This window comes from Chrysoperla carnea, chromosome 1 (assembly GCF_905475395.1).
Source record: "Chrysoperla carnea chromosome 1, inChrCarn1.1, whole genome shotgun sequence".
In the NCBI taxonomy this organism is placed as follows: domain Eukaryota; kingdom Metazoa; phylum Arthropoda; class Insecta; order Neuroptera; family Chrysopidae; genus Chrysoperla; species Chrysoperla carnea.
Window position 1 is genome coordinate 130,401,214 of NC_058337.1, and position 24,346 is coordinate 130,425,559.

The 24,346-nt window shown below is 29.0% G+C and overlaps 1 protein-coding gene across 1 annotated transcript in view; it reads left to right on the forward strand.

Moving 5' to 3' along the window:
- Positions 1 to 21,223, forward strand: part of LOC123297345 — a 58,935-nt gene extending 37,712 nt beyond the window's left edge. Inside the window, exons 5-7 of the mRNA XM_044878975.1 lie at positions 17,893 to 18,123; positions 18,505 to 18,964; positions 19,202 to 21,223. Coding sequence (XP_044734910.1) covers positions 17,893 to 18,123; positions 18,505 to 18,964; positions 19,202 to 19,899 — 1,389 coding nt within the window. The 3' untranslated portion in view covers positions 19,900 to 21,223. The remainder of the gene's footprint in view (positions 1 to 17,892; positions 18,124 to 18,504; positions 18,965 to 19,201) is intronic.
- The last annotated feature ends 3,123 nt before the right edge of the window (positions 21,224 to 24,346 follow it).

Sequence of the window (24,346 nt, forward strand, 5' to 3'; positions counted from 1 at the left end):
ATATTTTTATTAAATAATAACATGTTTTTTGTGTATAAATAAAGGGTTTTTCATTTAAAGTGATAGAACTTTACACCCAAATTAAACTGCTTGTGTTTGAGATATTATTATAAGTTTTTTTTTATATGATTTTTGGCTCTCATCCTCGCAGGGAAGCGCATTTGTGTTCAATACAATTTTCGATTACTCTATTACATTGATTAGGTTTAAACAGGTTTTAAACAAAAGTTTATAACAGTTTTCCTTTAGGTTTTAAACAAAAACTGAATAATATTCGTAGCTTTTTCCTTTATTTATAAGTTTTATGTAGGTTTAAGTCCGCTAGTGCATTATTTGTAGTCCTATAAGTAAGTGCCATCGCATGTGGAAAAAGAATTAAAACTGCTGTTTAATTTATAGATATAAAATTGACAATATGTGGCGTCACATCAAGGAGGAAGGAGTTTGTCAAATGTGACCACCTAAGACAAAGATGACAAAAAATTGTTAAAATTTGTGTGGCATAATTTATGAACGGCTCTTAATCATACAAATTTCATATCTCATATACCAGCTGTTTTAGGTTTAAAGGTCTATCATGCTAATTGAAAAACCTCGTATATAATATCTCTTAACAAATATTCATCATTATTGCAGCATTAAGAGGAGAAAGTGATATAATTTATAAAAAAAAAAAAACCATATCGTATCGTCTTTATATGGATGGAATCTGATGTAAAGAAGTATGTTAAGTTGTGTGTAGATCTGTGTAAATAAAGGTTACGAGATTTATATAATACAGGGAGTTTGTAAATTATTGAAAGTGTACTGTCCAATCATGTCAACTTTGAAGTACAATTTTAATACTTAACTTCTTCAATATGTCAAGGTCTTTATGAAAACCTACATAATTGGGTATATGCATGAAATTTTTTCGTAATATAATACGAAAATACCCTAAAAAATCAAACAAAAGTGAAATTAAAATTAAAATCTAAGATATTTAGACAGACAGAGAGATCAGACATAGTTTTGACATCATATAATGATAACATTGCGTTTTATACCTATCAGTTCACATAAAATGTTGATTGTTCTTTTACATTGGATAAACGATTAGTTTGAACACAAAACCGTCACATGATGGGGCATCATTTTACATATTAGAATTTTACACGCAAAATAGGGATCATTTCAATTTGTTTAAAGGGGAGCATTTTACCCGTAACGACATATTTGAATATCATCATATAAACTGGCCTTAATATTTATTATACGCCTATCGAAATGTGTTGTAATATTATTAAAATCCAACAGAAAAAAAACACAATCAGTCGGGGGAAATTAACAGAATAAAGGAAATTTTTTGCTGAAATATGTCTTACCGTAGATCAACAGCAGTAAAATTAGTTTTTTTTTTTTTTGCTATGAAACACCCAATAGCTTTTACATTGCCATAGTCTGTGCCAAGTTTTTGTTTAACGATTAGTATGATCATGTATAATCTATCAATAAATATACTAGATGATTTTAATGGTTCACCTAAACCAACGAAGGATCTCTTTACCGTGATCATTATGAAACATTTTCCCTTAATTTCCATTAAAAAAATACAAAAATCGGGTTTATTTAACTCACTTTAAAATTGGTCCTTCTCTAGGATAAATAATACTATGTTTTTTATATTTTACTTATCTTAGATAACTCAAAAGCTAATTATATTTCGACATTGTATTTTGGATAATTTTATCTTTAATAATATCTTTAATAAAGATATTAGATTATTATAAAGATATAATAATAACATCTTTAATAAAGATGACGATAAGCTGATAAAAAGATACCTTCAATATTTCTAAAACTTTTTATACACACCGGTCGGTATCTTACATAATATTTTTATGTATGCATACATAAAAGTCACTTTAGTATGATAAATATTACAAATTGAATTAAATGTAGATATAATACAATTTGATTTTTATTACTTCTGTACCATATATGACAAATAATATTTGTTAAGAATGCGTTTTTCTTGTAGTATGTTAAATGGTCATCGATTCCAATATTATATAATACCATAATACCATTTTATAGATAGATAGATGTTGCCATACACACCGCATAAGAACTTGTTTCTTATATCGGTTCTTTTTTTGCATATAGATGCTAATTTATTTATGTGATTTATGATAATTATTTGGGTTTCTATTGGACCGTATGGTAGTGATAGATTTGAGTGACACATTCTCTTGCAGTGTTTTCTAATATTGACTAGTTGTGCGGTACCTTCAAAACTCAAAAACATCCTTGGGTAAATGACGGACATACTCAGGGAAATATTGTGCGGAAGCATGGAAACTAAAACACACCCTTCGAAAAAGGACGGACATACTCAGGAAACGAGGGTTTGAATCTTTGACCAATTTTTATGACAATATTTTTGTGAGTTTTTCGGTATTCGCAGTATATTTTCGATTATAAGTCTTCTAAAATCCATAAGGTATTTTGATACCGTAAAATTGAAAATGATACTAAAATTTGCAATTTTATTTATCAATTAAACGTCTTTTGTGAAAAATTCATATCGATTCTCTAAACGGTTTATGAGAAATTAATTATTTAAGTCATTGTTTTTATCAAGAAAAAGGTTTTCTTTTTTGTGCACAGTTCTCAATTTTGCTATGATTTTAAAGCTTAAAACCTGAGGAATATTGATTTAAGTTTTTTATGTAAATGTTAAAACTTTTTTAAAAACACTTATTAACTAAAAAATCAACATTTATTACTTCTTCATATACCACCATGTAAAAAGGGCTGTTTTTAACCCCCGAACTAAAAAAAGGGGTTTTATAAGTTTGATTGATATGTGTGTGTCTGTCCGTCAGTCTGTCCGTGGCATCAGAGCTCCTAAACGGATGAATCAATTTTGATTTTGTTTCGTTTGAAAGGTAATTAAATTGGAAGTGGAAATATTTCGAAAAATAAAAAACTATTTTTTTGATATATTTGTTACACAGGTACCCCGGAACTGATTTAATTTTCTGGTCATACCTATGAGAAAGAAAGTAATTGAAGCCTGTCATCATCTTGCGGTCGAATAGAAATTAATTTTATTCATATGATTTATGATAATTATTTGGGTTTCAATCAATGTTTAAATTACTTTTTTATTATCTTTTAGTATTTCAAATGTTAAGTGATTTATGAGACATTTTTATTAAATGCTTGACTTAAATCAATGTAGTCAGTCTTAAAGTTAAGTAAAATTATTAATGTAAAAATGTGTGACATGAAGTTAAGCAACTAGTTTTGTATGATATGAAGTTAATCTTGATTCTTGACAATTTTACCAGTTATAATATACATAATAAAAATGTTAGATGAGAGTTAAACAAATCACAGAACTTTAGTCAACTGTAGTCAAGGATTTCGACAAAGAGGAGGAGGGAAGACCTTGCTATATTGTCCGAAAGATCAAATTTTGTAAGTCTGTGGAATTGCGCTTCGTTTTACGACTTCGCAAATCCCTGAATAAGATTTTTTTAATTTTAAGTATAAATCTTTGTCTCTTTACTCTTCTAAGCAGGGAGATATCGATGTCGAGAGGGCTACCTATGCCATATAAGAACATACAATAACTTTCATGGTATTACTTAAAAATTAAGAAGAAAAGCTAATTATTTTTGCCTACCTTTAAATTAAAGTTAAGTGCGTCTAATTTTTTCCCATTTTTTTGACACCTTGCCAATAAATTCAATTTCTTTCTGTTATAAATTATTACACTTCCAACGATGACCTAAATGTCTCTGATAGTAATCTTGCCTGCAATGACGTAAGCGGGGTTCTGTATGCTAAATAGCTTGGAGAAAAATAATATGAAAACTATTCTTTCTTTTTCGGCATAAATATTTAGTGGAACCGTACGAACTAAACAAATGAACCGATTTTCATTTTTTTTTTTGGGTATTGTTTGAAAGTTAATTTAAAGGAGAGTGTTCTTAGCTATGTTTCAAGTGCGAGCTTACGGTTCTGTACCGTGAACAACAAAAAAATATGCGATGATCTTCAAAATCGGTTCAGTTTAGAAAAGGCTCTTAGGAAAAAGGTAATTAATTCGAGAGTGTTCTTAAATATGTGTCAAGTGTGAGTTTGAGGTACTGTATCCGGAAAATTTGTCAGGGGTTTTTAAAATTTTGTAAATTTCACTTGTATCGAGCTAGTGTTGATAAGTCCGATAACATTTCTAGTCAATGTGAAATTTTAAGATATTTTTTAATCAATTTTAATTCAGAATATTCTTCTCTGAGGTGTTTGGAAGTTTCAGAGCGCTTAAAATCTTTTTGAATCGCTTAATATCCGATATATTACGTTATTGTGTATTTCAAAACCTATGAAACGCCAATAACTTCGACAGAAGACACTTTCTTAAAACAAAAACAGAGGTATAGTTACTATCCACATTTTCGACACTTGTATGTCTAATGTTCCGATCGGCAATAAAACTCAAATTATATAACGAAAGAAATGCATGGCGTTTACTTTAATGCTGGTATGGTATAGAGACAAATACATATAGTATCTATGTTAGCATAATTAATATAACAGTATTAAATAGGGCAATTAACAGGGAAGTTTTGTGGTTATCCCCAACCAGTTTGTACGTCACGTATTAACTCGTCCATTAACGTGGGGTATTAACTACTGCTAATGTTACTATTCCCTCAATACTGTATTCAGTATGGCGTTCACACCGATACTGACATAGTGATATCCACAAGAAATTTCTTACCGTGCAGGTATAATACCTTGAATTAATGGTCTAATCCAAATTCAAAATGACACATCAGTTTCACTTTTAATAAACAATCGATTAAATAACATAATAAAGATAGATATCTTGAAGACATCTTTATACTTGAAAATAATAAAACTATAAAATTTAGGACAAACTTTTTATTTATTTTAATTAACCATGATAAAAAAAATCAATTAATAGTAAATATTAAAAATAATAACACTCCTAAATTTCAGTGTTCATGTTTCTCTCACATAGTAATGAATTTATTTTTTAATATTTTTAAACTAGAAAAATAAAACCGTACTAATTATATTTATTTCTAGTATAATTAGCACATGTTAACTTGACTCTCAATACCATAATACTTTTAAAGTCAATTATTTATGAATTTTATGATAAGAAAATATGGTTTTCATCTTGAAAATCGAAATAAAATACATTCTTTTTAAATTCTAAGATATCTACACTAAATTCAATAGATTATGGTTCTTTTCGACACTTTAATCCTCAAAGATTTCCAGTTAAATGTTGAAGGAGATCAAATTTGGACACATTTCCAAACTTCTCTATCTCTTGAAGGACATCAATGATAGTAAGTTTCAGATCAGTGGTTTTAAGATCATTGAAGTAAAACTTTTCTTTCAAATAACTGCAAAGAAAAAAGTCCACAAGTTCACAACAAAATTATTTTTTTTGGTTTTCGAAAACTTCGAAAGTATTTTCTAGAATTAGTTATAGTTTTACACTAGAATTAGTTCTTTAATACTTCAGGAGAAAATTTACACCAAATTTTTGTCCAAATTGGCGTCCTCACGGGTACACGTAATACCCTCAAGGTATGTATACGAAAAAATGTTTCAAACATACGGAACATTTTTTACATTTATACTTTTGTTCTATGTCTAACGGTTTACAAAATGAATCCTCAAATAACCTATGCTGCTCATTCACTAACTCAAAGTCTCTTTTTACGTCCAGAGCACGCTATAGAAAATTCTGCTCGTTATCCCTTTTCGTTTTTGAGTTATCAAAACAGACGGACAAACGGAAGTGGGCTAATTAAAATATTTTGTGATTTTATGGACTAATGAACAGATTTTAGTATACCTTGGTATATATTTCATAAATACAGGGTATAAAAAGAATAGCGGTTTTTACCCTTCTTTCAAAAACAACATAGTGATTCATTAATTTTTGACGAATTTTTTTAAAAAAAATGTTTCTTGTCATATTTGTTGAAAAGATAAGCAAAAAAAACAACTTATAAATTTTCATTTGTATGCGTTTATCCAGTACTTGTATAGATGCAATGTCTTAGTATTATACACTATTGTTACAAATAGTGCTCGAATATAAGAGCATGCTTTAATGGACTTAACTGTAACCACTGTGAACCACTGTAAGGGTAATTATTCGATATTGAAATCGTAATCTATTAACATTTGCTTTACAAGAGATTCTTCGATTGCCAAACTGTTCAAACATCAAACTTTTCGTGATTTTCGTTAAACGGGATGTTCTAACTTGCCGCATGAAAAAAATAGAAGATATTCTAAAGTAAAACAATCGAAAATCGATCTAATTCGATAAAGTTATTAATCTGCTCTCTAAAGGTCCTAACTATAACGACTTATTTATATAAAATAATTTTGTTGTATGTTTATTAATAAAATATTAACCTATGTGGCAGGTTGATAATGGTCCGTATATTAACCATTACATACATATACATTATACATATTATAATAGATATTATAGCCTAAAGGTATAGATTAACAATATCATAAGTATAATAATCATTTTATATGAGAGATAAATATTATTTATAAAAAATAAAATATATATTTATTTATATCAGTGATTCTAAATCAGTTTCTGTATTTATTTTTAATAATTATATGACTTGTTTATTGTACAAGAACCAATTTTATTCCTTTTATTATTATAATTATTATCCTGTAAGTTGAATGTAAACGGTTTTATGCCATGTGTGTTTGTACCATCTAGGCATATACATATCTGTAGTATGACGGAATACATCCGTTTAGTAATGCATCTAAGCAAGAGGTATTATATACATGTGTTGTTAGACTACAGATACGATACGACAGATCTTCTGTTGTATGTATGCAGAGAGTGGGAGTTTTGTTGCATACTTACTAGTTATCTGTAACTAAAAAACTCCCACTCTCCAAGCGTCTTCCAACTAATGTTCAATACATGTATATAATACCTCTCGCTTAGATGCATTACTAAACGGATGTATTCTGTCATACTACAGATATGTATATGCCTAAATGGTACAAACACACATGGTATATGAGGGTGTGGCTTAGAAAATATGGCTGATTTTATCGCTGTAGGATTGTGTGTGATTGTAGTTTCAAAATCTTAATTCAGAGTAGACTTGAAACAGTAGAAATGAATTTATGTTTCACTTACAAAAATTACGAAAATAGTTTTAAAAATCAGAAAATAGTTCTTTATAAAACAAAAAACAGAAAATAATCCGTATAAAAAAACTGTTAAGAGGAGGTACCTTAATTATTCCGCTTTCGATATTACGAAAATCAAGGCAGATATCGAAAAATTTCATTCTTATTTTTCATCTACATTCTTGAAGTTTTAACAAAATTCACCATCAAAGTTGAAAATAAGATAAAAGTAATTTCAACCCTAAATCTACCCTGCTCGTACATCCCTTATATGGATGGAGAAACTTTATTTTTTCTTTTCTATGTCAATGGTAATATGTTTTCTTTCTATTATAAAGTTTGTTTTCATTAATTCCAAGGGAATATTATCAAAAAATTTCATAACATGTCGTTTTTTGAGATTTCATAAAAGCTCATATAATATTATATCGATTTTTTATAAATTTTTTCTTAAAATTTGCATTGATACATACCTAAAATTTTAACCACATATTCTTTGAGAAAAAGTATACCTTTGCCTAAAAAAAGATATAACTATATTCCTTTTGTACCTTGGTACATTATAAATGTAGCGCTTACTTTTTTTTATTTATTCGGATTTTCTGAAAATTTAAGGTATTAATTTTAGAACTTAAATACTTTGTTGATTCTTTAAAGAATTTTAGTTTTTACTGTATGAAATAATTGTAGTATTAATTTAAAAAAGACATACTTCTGATTTAGTAGTCAACCCAGTATATTGGTACATACGTATATACGTTTGGCTTAATTAGGATATTTGTTATGACATAACATAAAAAATTGTACGGTACTTACTTTAAATTATCCCTGTTTTCTTAAACTCCTGATAACTTCTACAACTCAATTTTTTCAAAGCTGTCTTATCTTAATAAAAAAAATCTTTAACTTTTGATAAATTTTATAAAAAAAATTTTGTATTTTCTCAAAATTCATGGCAACCTGAATCGATTGAAAAAGTTTTAGTTTCCTTGGTAACCTACATGTCGGTTTTTGGTGTCTGTTGTTTTTTTTTTTTTTTTTAACGTGCGATAAGGAAAATAGTTCCAAAAATGTTTGTTTTTTAAAGAAATTTAATTGAATCTATTGATTTTATGCTGATTTTATTTACAAATAAATGAGGAATACTGGGCTTAACAAATTTTTTAAAATAATTTTTGTGTTGAACCACTGATTTATATCATTTTTCAATTGGTCAGTGCACGACAAACATACCACATACCACCAATAATATATATTAATAATAAACATGGTATTAACCCATACATACATAAAAGAGAGGTCAAGAGGCCGTTTCTTTCATTTATAGTTTATTATAGATTTTATATAAACAACACTAAATTACACTTAATATACTGGTGTAGCACTCACTATAAGAGAAGTGAAAGTGATTTTAATTCTTTAATAATATTTTATACAGTAAATTATAATATTTATAATATTATTTGATTAATAAAAAAATATATTTATATACAAATATATAAACTTCAGTCAAGTGTGTAAATGAATGATGTGTTATCCATCTTATTAAAGGATTCGGTAGCCATAACATATGCAACTCCTTCATACTATAGATATATTATATTTTCATTTCAATTCTTACAGTATTGTAAAAAAAGTTTTGGTTTATTGCACGGTACATACATATAAACCAAATATATGCTTTATTGTCAAGTAATGAGATATTTTTGGCCTTAAAATACCACGCAACTACAAAAATGTATAATATATTGTGTGAAAGTGATGCTTATAAATGTGATAATATAGATATCCCTCTTCAATCATCAACACTCTAATTATAGTCGTCTCTGTTCATCAAATGATGGATATTCGATGAACTTAAAATTTTGTTTTTATAGCATCGACAGCCTTATATTTTTATGGTATTATTATAAACTACAAGATTGTTTAAATATTTTAGATAGTTTTTTTATCACACTCTCTAGATTTTTTGATATAGAAATATCCAATTGAAAAGGATAATCTATATGATTCATCCTTTTTTCAGCCAAATTTGAACGATAAAATAATAATAAAAAGCCCGATGATCTAGGAATCTTTGTGATTTTTGGAAACTTTGTTAAATAAAGTTTTATAATAAAGTTTTATTGAAATCCCTAGTATTATTCAATCCTTGCATATCTCCATAAAAGAAGGGCAAACAGGCTCATACAGACATTTCGGTTCATCCCTGAACGATATCCCATAGTTTCATTAACTTCCGATTTATTTCCATCAGGAACTACCTATCGATTGACCGATTATTTTTGCAAGTTGATCAAAGATTTACGACGACAGATCAAATAGTTTTTTTCAGAATCCAAGGAACCGTTTTGTAAAATCACATTTAAAGTATAAAGTTTTTTCGCGTTAACTTTTCTTAAGAATTTCTCAGAAGCCCAAAATTTATATGTGAAACAGTCTTTAGAACAGAATCAAATTTATAGTGAAAGGGATAAATTATGTTTTAAAATATTATAATTGTTATTTGATTTTTTTTCATTCTTTCAAATTATTTGTTCAAATGTTTTAGTGTGTGTTATTGATAATATTCTTTCAAAAATAATAAAAATTGTTATTATTATTATTATTATTATTATTTATCAATTGCTTTATTTTTAATAATATTTAAATATTAGTTTTTAAGAACTGTAGCTTTTTATTTTAAAACCTACAACAAATGACCCCTTTTACGAGTCACGAAAACATTTTATATATTTAAATTCGTTTTTAGTAAATGTTATACATTTTTTTTTTATGTTGTTCTTAAAAAAAAATTCAAAAACAATATAACGACTTTCAAATTCAAGTGTTTTAACTTTCAAATTCAGGGGTACCTATTTATTGATTTGTAATTCTTAGAGATTTTTTAATCGATTGTGCCAAAATCTTTAATCAGAGTCGATGCCAATGTAAAGACCAAAGAAAGATAAAAACTGGTATAATTTTACTTATGAATCTTTATCTTAAGACTGTTGGCATAACAGAAGTAAAAGCGCAAATACATTAAGGTTGTTCGAACATTCGCTCCAATTTTACGGTTTTTTATGTAAATGATTAATTGCTAAAAATATCTATCATCGCTTTTCGACTCTCGCATCATTTATATCCTGTATTGCAAATTTTATAAGATAAAAGTGCTGCGGTCGATTTAGCTGTCTCATCCAACTAGTTTACAATGAACTGAAAACTTAGTTCAAAACAAGTGAAAACAAACAATTGACTGAATTAAATGTTGAAATACCATGTATAGACAGTGTTGATTACTCTGTCAAATTACATATACAAACATGTCACACACATCTAACTGATATGCCCATATAATACTACAATTTGCGCATAATATACGCTCTCACGCGTAAACAATGATGTTAACGAAAAAATGTTTCAAACAAAAGTTATTTATTTTTTTATAAGGAACATTTTTTCTAACACTAACGGTTTACCAAATGGTTCCAACAGACCCAAGACTCAATTGAGCTATGTCGCTTATTTACGAACTCGACCTCACTTTTTACGTCCTCAGCACGCTATAAAAATTTCAGCTTGATATCTTTTTTCGTTTTTGAGTAATCGTGATGACAAACGGACAGACGGAAGATGACAGACGACAGACAGACAGACAACCAGAAATGGACTAATTAGGTGTTTTTATGAACACCTATACCAAAATTTTGTTCATGGCATCAATATTTTCAAGCGTTACAAACTTGGGACTAAATTTAGTATACTTTGGTATATTTCATAAACATGGTATAAAAATTAAACAATTATTTTTTCATAAATTATTCATAAATATAAAAATTTCTTGAATGAAAAGAAAAGCCTTCAAAATTGAATATAAATATGAATAAATTTTCTTCTATTAATTGACGTATAGTAAAATCGTGAAAGAATAATACTACAAGAATACCACTTTTATCTAAAATAAATCAATCTTTTTTTTTTCTTCAAATGTGATAAACAGGATAATATTTTCCGTGTGAAAAACCTTGACTAACTTAACTTTATTTCATACAGATAAATAGATTTCCGTTAAAATTAAAATATTAGCATAAAAAAATGTTATACATTTAATAATATAGGTAATAATTATTAAATATTATTGTAGACTATAACTGTGTTCTTGGTATAGGAACTCGATTTAAATATAATTATAATATCAAATTAATTAGCAAATAAATTATTCCATTGATTGCTATGTTAATCAATATCGTTTTTTTTTCATTCATGGCGGAATTACAGGGTGCTTTGAAACTTATGCAAGATTATTCTAAAAATTTCTGTCAGAAATTCTAAACGTCAGTTGACATTTGGCTCGTTGTGTTGACGCAAACAAGTCTCCACACTTTCGCGAAGTAGCATGATAATGTGGAGGTGATACTGTGATGTTTCGCCTGTCCTCGCCTTGCCTCTCCCGACTTCTCTAAAAATGCGTTTTTTTTGTACTCGAGTCAAAAGCAAAAAGAAGAATCCAGATGAGTACTCAGAGCATCATCTCCATATTCTCGTGATTAATTGTGTTGGTTAGTAAGACCATAATATGGTAGTATGTGCTTATTCGGTAAACTTTGAGGAGTATACCTTGTGAAAGTTCGGATGAGAGGTAAGTGAAAAATCCAACTCCAGTTGCTAGAATACGGGAGGAAGCCAGGTATTAACACAACAAATGATCTATTGTCCCTTCTACGTCATTGCATTTCCTACAATGGTTGCCGTTGCTGCGAGCCTCCTTATTTAGAGTTCTTTTTTCAACAGTGATTTCTTGTAAACTAATGTCTGGTAGTGACACGTTCTTTTTATAATTCAGTAGTTGCCAGGTCATGCTGGTGTGAATTCTTGACCATGACGTCCAAGGATGGCGTAAGCATCTCAATATTGTCATACCTTCCCATCTATTTTTTTTGAGGATATTATCACGTCTTTTAACAGGGTCTTTTCCTGCTTTCAGCTTGTCTAATCTGCGCGCCCAACTGTTTTCACTTACATTTCCGTACTAAATTCAGTTTTTGAAATATCGAAACCTTAAAATAAAAAATTTAATAATTTAGAAGAAATCATACGCAAAATATAATTTTTAGACAAAAAGCAAGAAATTCGTTAATACAAAAATGAATTCCTTTTCTATAGTTTTGGAGCTTTCCATATTCATTATAAGAAAACTATTGCAATTGCTAGCTACTAAGACATACTTTTGCTGAAATTGGTATCCAAGCCTTTCTGTCCAAATGTAGATTTTAACCGATAAAATTTATTTCTTCTATAAGTGATTTTCTCTAAATTTTTAGACATCAATATTTCAAAAACTATGGTATATATCGAAAAAATTTACTCTTAATTTTCGTCGAATGTTCCCAAGCTCTAACTGAATTCACTCTCAAAATTTGAAACATGGGTCTCAAAAATGTTCATGCATTCATTTTTTTGAGAACGCTTTTAAGTCAAAGCTTGGATATCAAAGGGCATTGCATGAAACAGGTCGTATGCAAAATTGTGATTTTATAGAATCAAATATGTGTCGAATTCCATGCTTATACTCATAACAACCTGTATACTTCTAATATTTGCTCTATTTTTAATTTTGTATAATTAATTTCATAAAAATACCAACATATATTTATTTAATATGACAAAACTATTAAAGTTAGCTCTAAGCTTGCTAGGTAAGTGGTATTCAAGAACAATTTTTTTTTTTTAAACAACAACCTTGCACAATGATAAATTGATTCTGATTGATAAATGATTTTTAGATATAGATCAAACAATATTTACGTTAAGATTTTAAAACAAAAAACACTTTATTTTTGTTTGATTCAAATGTTATTATTTATATTGATCAATATCTAATTTATGTTTCATGGTCGAATTGATAATGTAATAATATATTCCTGTTGTTCTCAAGTCAAGTGAGCATTATTCTATATTTATTGTTAATGGTTGTCATGAGCAGACACTATATGAAGATGAATTTTCCTTTGAATTTCCAAGGAAATGTAATTATTATTACTATTTATTCAACCATATATCGGACATCTTTGTTTAATTATTAATTTTACAATTATAATTCTAAAAGTAATCGAAAGTATGCAAAAAAAAATTAAGGGGGCACTAAGAAAAAGTTTGTGAACTACAACGGCTTGGTTTTGAGACATCAGACAATTGAATTTTTTTCAAACAAATTTTGTGTCATCAATTTTTAAAGTGAAAATTCTTTGCAAAAACACTCTTATTCCAAGCATTCTTAAAAATTAGTTTAAGGACCTTACCAAAAAATTACGTTTTCTTAGGTTCATCTTTAAATCCAGTTTGGCATTTCTGTTGAGCAAATAATTATTTATTTTATAAGTGATTTTCTCTAAATGTTTAGGCATCAATATTTCAAAAACATCGAAAAATTTTACTCCTAATTTTTGTCTAATTTTCCCAAGTTCTAACAGAATCCACACTCCAAATTTGAATCGTAAGTCTCAAATATTTTCATACACTCATTTTTTTGGAAAAATCCTAAACGGCACAGAACGTCCTTGGGAACGTCCGTTAAATTGACTTCTTTTATGTAGTAGGTAATTGCTAAAATAATACCGAAGCAAGGAAAAGTCTGATAAGCAAGCTGATGCTAGCGTTAATTCTTTGTTTTGTTCCAAACTTCGATTCAAAGTGACTTTACAGCTAATCTGAAGACTAACCACTCTTTTAGGAAACTTCACCAACGCTCGTAAAAGTTGCGGTGATTGATTTACACAGTGAAAAATCGAATAATTCTACTCTTCGTGTTCTTAAAGGCTGCTTTTCATTTCTCTTAGGGATTCACATTGATAATATTTACAGAGATAAAACTGTTATTTAATAGACATTTCTATCTCTTGCCCATTTCGCTTCTCGAGTCTATTTGCCAATCAAGATCTGGAACAGAAATAAAAATTATTTAAAAAAACTGGTAAATCGATTTATTTAAAACATTCCTGTTGCCCATTTCATTATCGATATGAAACGTTTGAAATAAATAATCAATAACTCAAGATATCAAATTTTTGTTATATTATTTGCGAAAAAATCATGATATATTGTTAAAAAATAGATTCAAATAATGAATGGAATATAAGTGACTTTATTGATGACATTCACTGTAAATAATTGCAGTTTGTTAGGACTTTGAATAATGTTATTAAATCAGATGACATTGTCATTTTTTTGTATTACTTATGCATTAAAATACAAATTAAAAATGTAACAAATGTACAGTTATTTAATTATAAAGTTTCTACTAATTAATATGTACCATTGAGGAAAATTATACAAAAATCCTAGAAATTTATTATAAATATGTGCAGAGAGATTAAAACAGATTAATTGTGTTGTTGTACGTTAAATGAATTTTAATTGTATATACATTAGAGTCTCGTTGATCCGAACATTCGATAAACCGAAACGTCTAAAAATCTATAAAATCTATACGATCCCAGTAATCAGCTTGCCACTTTAAAATCTATACGACCGCAGTAATCTGAACAAACCCAGTGGACCGACATATCCTGTTTTTAATGAAGTCCGAACTGTCGAGAGTCTACTGTATGAACAAAGCAAGTGGTATATACCGATTAGAAGGTATCTCGTTAACCATATAAAGTGTATGAAGTGAGAAGAGTTTTTATGGACGTTCTTATGTATAAAACAAAGTGGGAATGTGTTACTGTGTGTAATTGGTATTGTATGTGTACAATTTCAAGTGATGAGTCTGACCGGCTGGGTTCATGTATACACATATAAGTCCCTCTTTGTTTTATACATAAGAACGTCCATAAGAACTCTCCGTACTTCATATAATATAAATGGCTAACGATATGGTTTGCAAACAGTATACTTATCCCACTGGAAATTACAAATTATAAACGATGGTCTTACGAATTCCACTAACTTTTTGTGCTTAGTAAATGATGGTTTTCTTTCAGAACCTTTCGTATGTTCTAAGCTGGCCACATCAATCTAAACAGTAGTCAAAATATCCATTTGTGGAAAAAATGTATTTTTTATATCTTTCATTTATTATGATTTAAGATAAGGTGACCAATAATACTCTAAAGATACGATTTCTTCTATCGATTTTTCAGCGAATTGGTTTTGTTTTGTAAAATTCAAACCTACATCTGAAAAGTTCATAGAGATAAAAAAATTTTGTAGTTGTAAAATGAAGATTAAAATAATTTAGAAAAATCAAACAAATTTGAAGGATTTGTGACGGCGAAAAATTGATATGAAAATCCGTTGACCTTCGAAAATCGACCTTTCCGGTGGGAATTATATATCGAACAATATATGACCAGCATTTGGTTAAATTCTTTCGAGCTTTTAGAGATGAGGCAGCTGCACTTTATACCTTCGACGATGTCTTTGTTCAAAACTGTAATTTTATTTAAACTAGTTCAATTTTGACTGCAAGATTGTAAAATGACGTAAATTTTATCTTTCTTTTTATTTATACTATCTCGTTCATTTCTATGATTTTTGACGAATTTGTCATAAAAAATTACTCGCCATTGAAATAAGAAAGATAAATACCTACTGAAAGAATTTACCGAAAAAATTCATTTTCATTAAAATCAAAGTGAATGGGTTTTTAAACAATTTATTAAAATAGTTTCAATAAATGTTAATAAAAAAAAATTAATTTAAAATAAAAACATTCAATAAAAAAAAATTAATAAAACAGATTAAATACATTTTTATAAGTTATAATTTAAATAGTTTAATTATACATAAACAAGTTTTTTTTACAACTGCATCAATAGATTTTTTCTATCCATATATTTATAAAATAAATCTACATTTTTGAAATAGTTTAGATGAAAAATAAATAAAAAAAAACGCACAACCACACAGCGATGTTGTTAAATTATGCACTATAATAGGTCTAGAGTCAAATGTAGCAATTGACACTCAATTAAGAACGGTTGGAAAGGACTTCGCAATATTAGATAGGAAATTGGTTTTTTGTGAAACTTTTTCTAACCCTCCCTAAAATGTTCATTCTGATCCAAACCTCTCACAGCTACAAAAATTTTTAACGAGTAGTTTTCGAGCTACAGGCGATCAAAGCTACACTCTCTATCTCTATATATTATAAATGCGAAAGTAAGGATGTTTCTTTGTTTGTTTGTTTGTTGCGCTTTCATGCTAAAACTAGCGAACGGTTTTTAATGAAACTGTACAGAAATGTAGCTCATACATCAGAATAACACATGAGCTATAATTTATAAAGATATATTTAAAAAAAATAAAAAAGTAACATTTAATCTGACATTTACTATTTTAAATTTTTACAGAAATCTGTAATTTATGATTCAAAATGATGATTATAGATAGAGCAGATCTATAATCATCATTTTGAACCATAAATTAAAGTATTCTGTAAAAATTTAAAATAGTAAATTTCAAACCACCATGATTAGGAAAATAGCTTTTCAAACCACCGCCAAAATTTTCTTCAGATCGTTCTGATCAAAAGCTCTCACGGCCACAAAATTTTTGAACGGGTAGTTTTCGAGCGACGGATTGTAACTGCTACGGAGATTTTGATCAGAACGATCCGAAGAACATTTTGGAGATGGGTTGAAAAAGTTTCACAGAAAGCCATTTTGCTTGTCATATACTAAAATTATAATATATTCGCCCGTAGCTCGAAAACTACGTTGATCCTAGACTGGTAAGCAAAATAACATGCAATTGTGTGTTACAAGTTTTTACTCTATAAACACTACACGTTCATCGCCAATCGCCAGGAAGTGTAATAAATATTCTTTAAGATACAATCGATATATCTTTTATCGATTTTTTTTTTACTTATTGAATAAATTAATTAATTACTTATTATAGAATGACCATAAGTAAATAATATACAATGCATGCTAATTTTTTTACTTTATTTTCAAAAAAAATGGATAAACAAAGCAGCATTAGATATAACGGTCAGACATTGGAGCCGTACAAGCGTACTTTTGAATACTTAGCAAAAAATTATAATCATTGAGCCAAATGTGAATAAGCGAGCTTTAAGAGAACGCAGTTTTTTTTTGCTTATCGAGGCATGTCACTAAACCATGTTTCTTGTTCGCTATCCTACCAGTTTTCAGATCTGTAGTAAAAGGAAAAAAACATTAAATATATTTTAAGATTATATTTTTCTAAAATATGTCAATTACTTACGAAAAGTTCTTGTCTGATACTAAATTTGGAAGCGTGGAAGAAGGAACGTGGAATTTTATTTATTGAAAGTTAAATAGAGTATAATCCTGGCGTCGAATTTTCCATATTACTCATAAAAATGTCAGACTAGACTCGATACCATGACAAAATTTGAAAGTGAAATTAAAATTGATTAAATTGCATTCAAAGGTTGCCCATCTCATTTTAGGAAAACTAAGTTGTATGTGTAATCTCTATGGCGATACCCACGTATGACGTCACTACTGGATATAGTCCTTTTTATATAATTTGGAATTTTAAACGTTCATATCTTGCATACTAGTAAAGATTTTTAAAAACCAACTTCACTTTTCTATTCGTAAAGTGAGAATTCTTCATCTGAAGTGATAAAAAAATTTAGTCCCATTCCTTATTGTTAAATTTATTAGGAAGCTAATTATATTCATATTTTTGTTACAGGAAGTTGATTATAGCAAACGTAAAAAATTAACTACACCTCGTTCTAGTCGAAGTCCAACACCGGAACGTTTAACAAATACGTTAACACGTTCATCTAAGCATCAACAATTGAATAAGCAACAATCGCCTCCACCAGCATCAAACTCATCAAACAATTGGTTTAAATCGTTAGATCGAATTACACGAAAAAATAAAAAATCAAATTTGGTTGTGCAATCGGATATCTCAAAAGTAAGTAAAGTTTACCGAACTAGACAAATAAAAATCGAGGCAACAATTTTCTGGGATTAGTTTCGTAACAATTTTTTTTAAAGAAATCGATAAATTCACATAACTGATTTACTCGAAAATCGAAAAACCTTTGGATAGAATCGAAAACAAAAGTAGTCGGGATAAAAACCATTATTTCCATAACTTTTCTAGTCATTCGAATACCATCTTAGTGCTCACATAGTTTCTGAGATTTCGACATAATGGCACCAGCAAACAGAAAGAAATTATGGCCGCAGTTATTCGCCATAATCGCCACGATATGCGTTCTTGAACATATTTTTTTAACTTATGGAAAAATATAAAATAAACTTCTATAATTTAAATTTTTTACTTTCATAGATTTCTGAAACAGAAGTATCAGATCCAGATTCAACATCACCACAAAAACCACAAAAAAATTTACGATTTTTCGGTGACACCGATGCTGAATCCAATAACGATAGTATACGTCAAAAGGGCACTTCTTACAAACAGCGATCATCGTTAAATCATAACAATACGTCAACGCTAACGCGCACATCACCACATCGAAATTTAACTGATATCGATGAACAAATCGTTGATAGGAAGGATAAAACAAAGTTATCTGGTAAACCACCAGTATCACCATACGAGCCACGTATATTACGTGGTCATTCACGTAATGGTCATACATCAGATACATTGGATGGAAGACGACGTGCTGGAAGTGATTCAACGCTAAAACGTTTAAAACGTAACGATAGTTTACTGGAATCGAGTGAAGGCGATAGCAGTCAGCAGTCCCAACGAAGTGTAGTTTATTTACATGCAGCAACAGGTTAGTATTTCGGAAAACCATACAAAAACCTTCTAGTATGCAGAGGGGTCCTTTTAATTTATTACAGCTTATAGCTCGTATTGGATCTAGTTCTTCGGGTTGTTTTAACAGTCAATTTAGATTCTAAAAGATTGAAATATAATAAAACTTAATGAATACTCAACTTTCAAATAAGACTCCCTTTTTATGAAATCCTGTAGGTATAGAAAATATGTTCTAATCTATTTAATTTTACAGTTGGAGATATACCAGGACCTGGTGATTTTGCACGACGACGAGGAGCATCTCGCGAAGAACTAAGTTCAATAGCATCATCTCGCGTTGTAACACCCCAAGTAAAAACTCTATCACGTTCATTCTCCGTACTAGCACCATGGAAACCACGACATTATCGTGAAAGCTACAATATCGATTATTCCCAACAACCAGTTCAACCCCGTTCAAAATCATCCACATCAACAGTAAAATCTAAAATCGATGCAAAAAATTCACGTAATGGTACTTCATCAACTTTAAATCGACGCAGTAAATCAAAAGATAATGTCTCAACATTAAGTCGAAAATCTCAGTCACGTGATAATGTATCTAAGTCAAAGGATGACATTTCATCAAATCGTAGTACATCAACGTTGAATCGTAAATCCAAAAGTACTGAATTTAATGAACGAAAATCACGATCCAAAGATAATTTAGCATCATCCACACTAAATCGTCGTGCAAAAGATGGATCAGATGGTTCTATGTATAAGAAAAACGAGAAAACTGCTTCTTCACGTGACAATAAGAAAAGTATGTCCTTGGAATCTTTGGGAAGTAATAGACGAAATAGCAGCAGTGATAAGGAGAAAGAAAAACGTGATCGAGTATCACGATCTGTATCAATGCCAAAAGAAAAATCAGCTGGATGGTTTAGCAAGAAATCTTCCAAAAAATAAACTAACCTCTATAATAGAAAAAGTCTTTTAAGATGATTGCAAAAGTGTTGACGTTAGTGAGACCAAAAAAGATAACTTTTAATATATTTTCTATCTTCCTTTTTAACTCGCACTGTCGTTCTAAACGTCACGCTTAAGTAGTCTTTATTTTATTTGATAAGTTTTTAAGACATTTTTGGAGGAGGCTATTAAAATAAAGCTAATATTTCTTCTAGAAGAAAAAAAGTAGAATAAGCTCCGGTGATTGAAAACGATTATGATAAAATTGAATTTTTAGTTTCGGAAACTCAAAAAAGTCAGGGGGAGACCTTCCAATCAGACATGCTTCGGGACCAAATCTATGATGGAACACATTTTGCTTCTCCTAGACTCTCTTTCGATCCGGTTTGGACGATTCGTCTATACCACTAGAAAGAAGCCAGACGGAAAAAAAGTTTATAGCATTTTTGAATCACCTTTAGCTTAAGGATACTCAAACATGGTCCGGGCCAAGTCTATGATGAAATTTTGCCTCTCCTGGATGCTTTTTTGATCTGGATGGATCTTCACCACTCGTGTTTATTTTTGATTATCGATTTTTTCAAAACGAGTTACTGCGAGAAAAGAGAAAAAGTTATTTCTGCGTTTTTCTTTTAAATTAAAAATTCCTGGTAGTTTTCGGAAATTTAGAAAATAGATCAACATTATTTGCAAATCCTCTTGATTTATTTCAGAACTTGGACTAGATTGATCTAAGAATCGAAATTAAATTCGGTTTTGGAATTAAGGTAGGCCTCGTTATGGCAAAAACTTTCAAGCCATTCCGAAAAAATGTCTTAGCGTACACAAACACAGTGCCATTTACATTTGAAATTCTCTCTTTAAATTTTTTTAAATTTAAATTTAGAGACGAATGGAAAAAAAAACCTTAAAACAAAGGAAATGTTGTTCCTGGCAAAAAAAAAACTATCAAATAAATATATTTTTTAATAATTTTATCCCAAATAACAAAATAAAATCCAGTAGTCATGATAAATTTTCGTAAGTTCTATGTAAATAATGTAAAACCATTTTATCTTTTTAAAACGTTGAAAATTTATTTAACTTCGAATACTTTTCCACTTTCTTTTAATTAAACTAAATTTAGAAAATAAGATTCGATAATTATGTAGTCAAAATATAGAGTTATTAGATTGTTAATTAGCATTCCATTAAATAAAACAGAGATAAATGATCCAGAATTTTATGCTAAAACAATACAAAACGGTGCTAATTTTGTTTTCTGGTTTTGCCTTTTATTTCCAGTACTTAATATATATTTGTTTTATTCTTACCAATTAAAAACCTCCCAAAATAAATAGAAATATAAAAATATATATTGTATGCCATAACGAATTAATAATTTAAATAAAAAAAAATGTTATTATTTTTATAAATTCTCATGTAAAAATTTTGAACAGAAAAAATTGTACTAAACGATATTTTTGATTTAATAAATAATTTACATTTTAATTTGCTTGATCATATAATTTTTACCCGACTGTGAAGGAGTGGTTATGTTTTTGTATGTATGTATGCATGTATTTTTGTTTGTTTGTAAATTTCTTGATTACCTCGTATCTTCCAAACAGCTCGATGGATTTTGACAGCTATGGTATCGTTGTAATCGCCTTTAAAAGTCAAGTGACCTAAGATAGTGTGCTTAAAAGACAAAAATAAAATTTAGAGTGGATTATAAATATATAAGATGACAAATATAAGTTATATGTAGAAAAAAACTAAAAATAAAAATTAGGTTTTTCGTTGTCGAGAGTCCCGATGTCCACTAAAAAGTCTAAAAAATATATAATTATAAAAATAAAAAACCCAACTGCGTTATATAAAATTGGAAAAGAAAGTAACAAGTCCAATGGTTTACATAGCGTCTTCAACAATCGGGGTCTATTATTGGGAAGATTTGAGCTGGTATAGATTTTGATGGGCCCCGAATGATAAAAAATGATTTTTCACAAATTTTACTTGAAAAACGAAATTTTAAGAGGCAAATTTTAAAAAAAAAAAGGAACTTTTTTATTTTTTGTAGTGATAAGACGCTCACACTATCTCGTTCAGCTTGGTACTATCAGAATAGTTATAAAATAATCACACTATAAATATATATATATAAAAAGAGAGTGTTTGTTTGTATGTCCCCGATTTTTCCTAAAACTAACCATTGACCATCGGTAGGGGATTATGTCATTGGGTAGCCCTTAGGCTCCCATTGTGAATAAGGGAGGTTGGTGGGGGTGGAATTAAAAATGATCTAGGAATTCATAGAAAATAGATTAAAAAAATAGTTCTAATAGTACAATAGGCCCCACTGCCAATAGTACAATTTTCACTAGATGGCGCTACTGGCGCAAATGTCTTTCGATTTTTCTCGAAAATTCTGGAATGTTCCATGGATTTCTATCGAATTTTCTAGAATTTTCTCGAACATTCTGGAATATTCTATGGATTTCTATCGAATTTTCTAGAACTTTCTCGAATATTCTCGAATGTTGTATGGATTTTTATTGAATTTTATCAAACTTTCTCGAACAATCTGGAATGTTCCATGGGTTTCTGTCGAATTTTCTCGAACATTCTGGAATGTTCTATGGATTTCTATCGAATTTTCTCGAATATTCTGGAATGTTCCATGGGTTTCTATCGATCTTTCCCTTACTTTTCCGTACACACAAAGAGTGTAGACATAATATTGGGATCGGGCAAAAAAATCTTACTAATCCGTACACACAGAGGGAATTAAAAAAAAAGTCTTTCATTTAACAATTTTGATATTTAAATGTGCAAAAACAACCCAGCGAAGCGGGTTTAACAGCTAGTACTATTATAAAAACTTCGTGACATTGTCATTGATAATTTGATAATAAACTTGATAATGTCAATCAGTATAATAGGCCAATCAAATTAAGCATTGAACGCTGCATCAAATCAGGTTTTTTTTTGTGATATGTTGTTTGTAGTGTAATGGTAATGTTAAATCCAAGTTTTCGACTGGTTTCGAAGAACTGGTTTCTCATAAAAAATTGTATTATTCATTTTTAAGAAAGTTACATATGCAACAATTTTAGACCAAGCCAGTTCTTATACGACCGATATTTTCGGAGATACAGCTTTTCAAAGTTAGAAAGTTATAAGATTTTTCACAAAATTTCATCTTGTAAACCATTAAAGATAGAAGAAAAGTTAAATTAAAAAAAATGTTCCTTACAAAAAAAAATTTTTTTTTTTTGTATGAATAAAACATTTTTAGTGGAGTCATCCGAGAATCCGGGAATAAGATTGTCAGATAGATCTATAAATTTGAGGGGAGCAGATATTTTTAAATGAAGTGTTAGGCAGGAAAACAGTTATGATTGAAACTTTGCCACAATTCATGTTTGATGATTTTGAAAATAATAAAATGTTACATACTGCCGTTAAATAAATAATATCCCCTCCATTAGTTCGCAAACACTTTTCACGAAATGACCTTAGAATAATTTTTTTAGAATATTTTACTACAAATTATTAGCAAATTATTTATTGATTGTATCTATAAAGTAACATACGCTCAAACTTTTCAAAATTTTCGGTTAAATATATTAAAATAAATTAAATAATAAAAATTTTTATGGTTTTTTTATCAATATTGAAAATAAACAAACATAAAAAAAATCATGAATTCAATAAAATTATTTAATATCATTTTCGAATTGATTTCGATTTTGGCGGTAGTAACGGGAAACTTAATTACTTTGGATGGGCAATGTCCATTTTCTCAACTGAAACCTGCAAGCATTGCCATTGTTCCGCTTGTAAGTACATTTTTTTTAAATATTTTATTTGAAGAAGTCATATCGATTTTCTTTTTCATGAGAAAAAACTGTCTGAAAAAGTCCCAAAGAAAAACTAAGAAGAGGACTTATGAGAAAAGAACACCCGGAAATAAAATCGATTGAACAATAATTCCTGGAGACAAATTTGTGTTTTTTAAAATGAGTTATCACAAACTAATGAAACTGATAAATAAGCAGTACTTTCTTTATATTTAGTTACGGAGTCTCTTTTCAAGGCATTTTCAGTGTCAGTGATACAAAAGATAATCAACACGATTAGATTCGTCGCCTTGTCGCTTATATTCAGTCTGTTTAATTAATTAATGCTTTATTTTTATTCAATAGCTGAAGGGAAAATTCAATGCGATTGCTGAAACATCTATTGGTCCTATAAACCGAACTGATATAAGTGTGACATTGAAACAAACTGCAATAGATGGAGTTACAATTACAGATAGATTTCGATCAAAAGAAACTGGTCAGTGTAATGAGTTTTATCTAAACATCAAAGCTTTCGGCCGGCCTGGAGTCTACGATGCACTTTATCAGGGTAATTAAATAATTTCTCGAAAGTCGCAGTTCTTTTTAAATTTTTTCAACCC